The sequence below is a fragment of the Triticum urartu genome, chromosome 4A, assembly GCF_056163025.1.
Source record: "Triticum urartu cultivar PI428250 chromosome 4A, HENAU_Tu73, whole genome shotgun sequence".
In the NCBI taxonomy this organism is placed as follows: Eukaryota; Viridiplantae; Streptophyta; class Magnoliopsida; order Poales; family Poaceae; genus Triticum; species Triticum urartu.
The window spans coordinates 474,507,315-474,512,376 of NC_141876.1; the positions used below are offsets into that span (position 1 = coordinate 474,507,315).

General features: G+C 45.6%; 1 protein-coding gene across 1 annotated transcript; it reads left to right on the forward strand.

Annotated features, from left to right (window-relative positions):
- The first annotated feature begins 935 nt into the window (after positions 1–935).
- On the forward strand, positions 936–4,681 carry LOC147976214 (uncharacterized). The gene is made up of 5 exons (XM_087520778.1): positions 936–1,260; positions 1,438–1,732; positions 2,299–2,543; positions 3,588–3,851; positions 4,641–4,681. Exons 1-5 carry the CDS (start codon positions 936–938, stop codon positions 4,679–4,681), a joined length of 1,170 nt encoding a protein of 389 aa, XP_087376904.1.
- Positions 4,682–5,062: the final 381 nt, after the last annotated feature.

Below are 5,062 nucleotides of genomic sequence, written 5' to 3' on the forward strand. Positions count from 1 at the left end.
ACAGTCGTGTCCGTTTCCCTCTCATTGATCTGGAGTCTGATAGTGTTGCTAGCCACCTTGCTCGTTATGTCACTGCTAGCTATCTCATGATCCACAAGCTGGCTCGAGAGCTGACTCATACCCGTACTACTTTAGCCACTACTTTGGTCACTTCTAGATCTGCCACTATTCTGTCTTCACTGGGATTTACCCCTTATGTCCCAGTCAGTTCTAGCTCCCCTATTTCGCCGGTTACTCCCCCGAGTAGCACGGGCGTCTCGGCCGCGAACCCTCTCAGTACTCCTGCCGAGTGGGTCTCACTTCTCGCTACCCCTGTAGCCCCGATGCTTCATCCTACCCCTGCCCCTGAGGGAGAGCCCTCGAGGCAACACCGTCGTGTTATCTTTAACCCGGAGGTTTCCGTTAACCACATCAGTTCGGGATCCGAGACCGCTTCAGGGGAGGACGCCGCAACACCAGCAGAGCAGTAGTATCTTTGAGTATTCGCAGTTGTCTGGATGATGTATGGATGTTGTCATACGAGTCATGATGTTTCGTTGCCTGTATGAGCTTAGTGAACCAGTCATGTTGTTTACTTTTCATGTATGAGTCTATGTATAATTATGTTGATACTTTATTCGCCGTATTTTTCGCTCTTCTGCTTTCTTCCGGGATTTCTCGATGGCTTTTCCCCAATTTTATTTTTGGGTGTTTCTCATCTCGATTGTGTTGTCTTGGGAAAAATTCACAATAGGATGACGCGGGGAGGCAGCAGTAGCAACGTTCGTGAGGGAACTCCTGTTCATCGTTCCGCACAATAGGCAGGACATTCTCCCGAGCCATACGTTCAGCCACCACCTCCACCGCCTGATCCTCCCTCCAACAAGCAAATTATGCGTATGTTTGAAGAAAAAAGGAACAATGATCTGATTGAAATATTGAGAAGTGCTCAAGCTATGGTTGGACAGAATGGAAATCAGAATGGTCATCACTCAAAGCTGTCAGATTTTCAGAGGACCAATCCACCCAGTTTCAGTCAGATTGTTGACCCATTGGATGCAGACGATTGGTTGCGCACAATGGAGAAAAAGCTTGAGGTTGCCCGTACTGAAGGAAATGATAAAGTTCCATTTGCAACTCATTACCTTGAAGGCGCAGCTGCCATATGGTGGGAAAATACAAAGGCCATGTGGCCAATTGATGAGGAAATCACCTGGGAAAAATTTAAGGATAAATTCCGAAAATATCATATCCCTACTGGAGTTATGAAGGCCAAGCAGCGTGAATTTCTTGCGCTCGTCCAAGGAAATTAGTCTGTGGCTGAATATCTGCAAAAATTCAATCATTTGGCCCGTTACTCTCTGTATGACGTGGCCACCGAAGAAAGGAAAATTGACAGATTTCTTGGAGGTTTAAATCCACAACTTCGGTGTGCTCTCAGTATGTTTGATTTCACAGATTTCCAAACTCTGGTGGGCAAGGCGTTCATTGCTGAACGGGAGCACAAGCTTATATCAGATAATAGGCCTGCTAACGACAACAAGCGCAAGTTTGAGCCAAAGAAGGATGGGCAACCTGTGCAAAAGGCTCGTACCTGGCAGCAGACTCAGATGGAATACAGGCCAAATTGGCAGCAGAATGTTAACAATACCACCACTCAAGTCAAGAATATTGTGACCAATCCAATGCATGAGGAGCGCCAGCGCAATAATTCTTGTTTCATTTGCGGGCAGCACGGACATTATGCCAAGCAGTTCCCCAAGAACAACAAGACGAATGCCCTAAGCCGGCCACAAGTCAATTTTATGGAGTCACGGCCAATATGCAAAACCTCACCGGGCACGTGCATCATATCTCCGCCGATGAAGCCCAAGAGAAGCCAGAAGTCGTCATTGGTATGTTTTCTGTTAATGACATACCTGCCATAATTTTATTTGACTCTGGGGCTTCCAATTCTTTTATTTCTCGGAGTTTTGCTGCCCAAAACAATTTTCCTTGCACAAATTTGGGCAAAAATATGCTGGTACAAACCCCGGGATCTATAATCAAGAGCAATCTGGTCTGCCGGGATCTGGAGATCAATATCAACGGGGTCTACTTTCCAACATCTCTGATAATCATTGAGTCTGAAAAGTTGGATATTATATTGGGTATGAGTTTGTTGATCAAATATCAAGTTTGCATAAACTGCGCAACCCGAGAAGTCAATCTAACCAGTCTGAATGGGGAGCTCACCAAATTCTATGCTCGCAAGAATATACCCAAGCCAGAATTAGTGTGCACTGCTGTGGTTGAATTGGAATTTATTCCTGTGGTCAGTGAGTACCCTGATGTGTTTCCAGAAGAACTGCCAGGCATGCCACCAGATCGTGAACTGGAGTTTGCCATAGATCTTGTGCCCGGAACTGCACCGTTATATAAGAAGTATTACCGGATGCCTTCATCAGAATTAGTGGAGCTAAAGAAACAGCTTGACGGATTACTCCAGAAAGGTTATATTCGTCCCAACTCTTCGCCGTGGGGATCACCTGCAATTTTCGTGGGCAAAAAGGATGGTAGTCTTCGTATGTGCATAGATTACCGCCAGCTGAATGAGGTCACCATCAAAAATAAATACCCGCTGCCAAGGATTGATGATCTGTTTGATCAGCTCAGTGGGGCTAAGGTATTCTCTAAAATCGATTTACGGACCGGATATCATAATCTCAAAAATTAAAAAGGAAGATATTCCTAAGACCGCATTCACTACTCGGTACGGTCTTTACGAATATACTGTGATGTCCTTTGGTCTCACCAATGCCCCTGCTTTCTTCATGCATATGATGAACAAAGTATTTATGGACTTCCTCGAAGAATTCATGGTAGTCTTCATCGATGACATCCTCATTTACTCCAAGGGTGAAGAAGAACACAAGGATCACCTCCAAGCAGTACTACAACGGCTCCACGACCATCAGCTATACGCCAAGTTCAGTAAGTGCGAATTTTGGCTCAAGAAAGTTGGATTTCCCGGACATGTACTATCCGCCGAAGGTATAGCCGTGGACCCGAGCAAAGTAAAGGATGTGCTCGATTGGGTACCACCCACGACCGTGACACAGATCCGGAGTTTCCTCGGATTAGCTGGATACTATCGTCATTTTATTGAAGGGTTTTCCAAAATTGCTAAACCCATGATGGAGCTTCTCAAAAAGGATACAAAGTTTAAGTGGCAAAGGACTGTGCGAAGAGTTTTAATGAGCTGAAGATACGTCTGACAACCGCACCTGTATTGACTCTTCTCGACATTTATCTCAGCTTTGATGTGTACTGCGATGCCTCCAGACAAGGTATTAGTTGCGTGTTGATGCAAGACAGCAAGGTAGTAGCGTATGCATCACGACAACTACGACCCCATGAGGGAAATTATCCTACTCATTATTTGGAATTGGCTGCAGTGGTTCATGCGTTGAAAATTTGGAGACACTACCTCATTGGAAAAAGGTGCCAAATTTTTACCGAGCACAAAAGTCTCAAGTACATTTTCACTCAGCCAGATTTAAATCTACGTCAGCGAAGATGGCTAGAGTTGGTCAAGGATTATGACCTTGGAGTAAATTACCATCTAGGCAAGGCCAACGTCGTTGCCGATGCCCTTAGTCGAAAGCCTGTCAGCTTAAATGTCATGTTAAAATCATTGCCCACCAAACTCCAAGAGGAGATCGCTCATCTCAACCTGGTCATCGTAGATGCTGGCCTCGCTAATATTTTGGAAGTTACCCCCACACTTGAGATGGAGATCCGCAAGGCCCAGCCAGCTGACACCAATCTACAAAAACGTGCCAAGGGCCAGACAGCAAAGCAGGCCTCTGACTTCTCCAAGGACGAATTCGGTACCCTCCGATTCCGTGGACGTATTTGTGTGCCAAATCAACCGGACTTGAAGAAGAAAATCATGTCAGAATCCCACGAATCCGCATATTCCATTCACTCGGGAGGTACAAAAATGTATGAGGATCTCAGGCAAATATTCTGGCGGGATGGAATGAAGAAAGACATTACCTATTTTGTAGCCTGTTGCGACATATGCAACAAGGTGAAAGCAGATCATCAGAAGCCAGCCGGACTTCTCCAACCACTGCCAGTTTCACAGTGGAAATGGGATGACGTTTGCATGGATTTCATCACAGGATTTCCTAGGACTCAACGAGGCAAGGATGCAATCTGGGTTATAATAGACACCCTAACCAAGGTTGCTCATTTCATTCCAATCAGCACCAGATACAGAGCAGATGAACTTGCACAACTGTATGTATCCAAGATCGTCAGTCTGCATGGAGTACCCCGAACTATCACTTCCGACCGAGGTTCTTTGTTTACCTCCGCCTTTTGGTCCCGTCTCCATCAAGCCTTGGGGACAACACTGAAATATAGTACTGCCTATCACCCTCAGACAGATGGACAGATAGAGCGGGTAAACCAAATACTCGAAGATATGTTGCGAGCCTGTGTGCTAGCCAAAGGCGCTAAATGCGAAGACTTCTTGCCGTATGCCGAGTTCCCTTATAACAACAGTTTCCAGACCAGTCTAAAGATGTCACCATACGAAGCTCTGTATGGCCGTAAGTGCCGCACTCCTCTAAATTGGTCTCAGACTGGAGATAGTCGTATCTTCGGAACAGATCTCATGCTGGAAGCTGAGAAACAAGTTAGGGAAATCTGAGACAGGCTGCAATTGGGAAAATCTCGACAGAAGAGTTATTACGATGCCAAGCATTTTGAACCCGGAGAACACGTATACCTCCGAGTCAGTCCTATGAAAGGAGTCAAGAGATTTCAGACTCGTGGAAAGCTGGCACCCAGATTCATTGGTCCATTCCCGATTATGTCTCGAGTGGGTACGGTTGCATATCAACTGGAACTACCCACGGAATTGGCAGACATACACAACGTGTTCCATTTTTCGCAATTGAGATGATGCATCCGCCTAAGAAAAGAACTACAATGGCTGGGATAGAATTGGCAAAAGATTTAACGTATGAAGAAAGATTGTTCAAAATTTTGGATCAGATGGAAAGGGTCACTCGCAGTAAAGTCAGAAAAA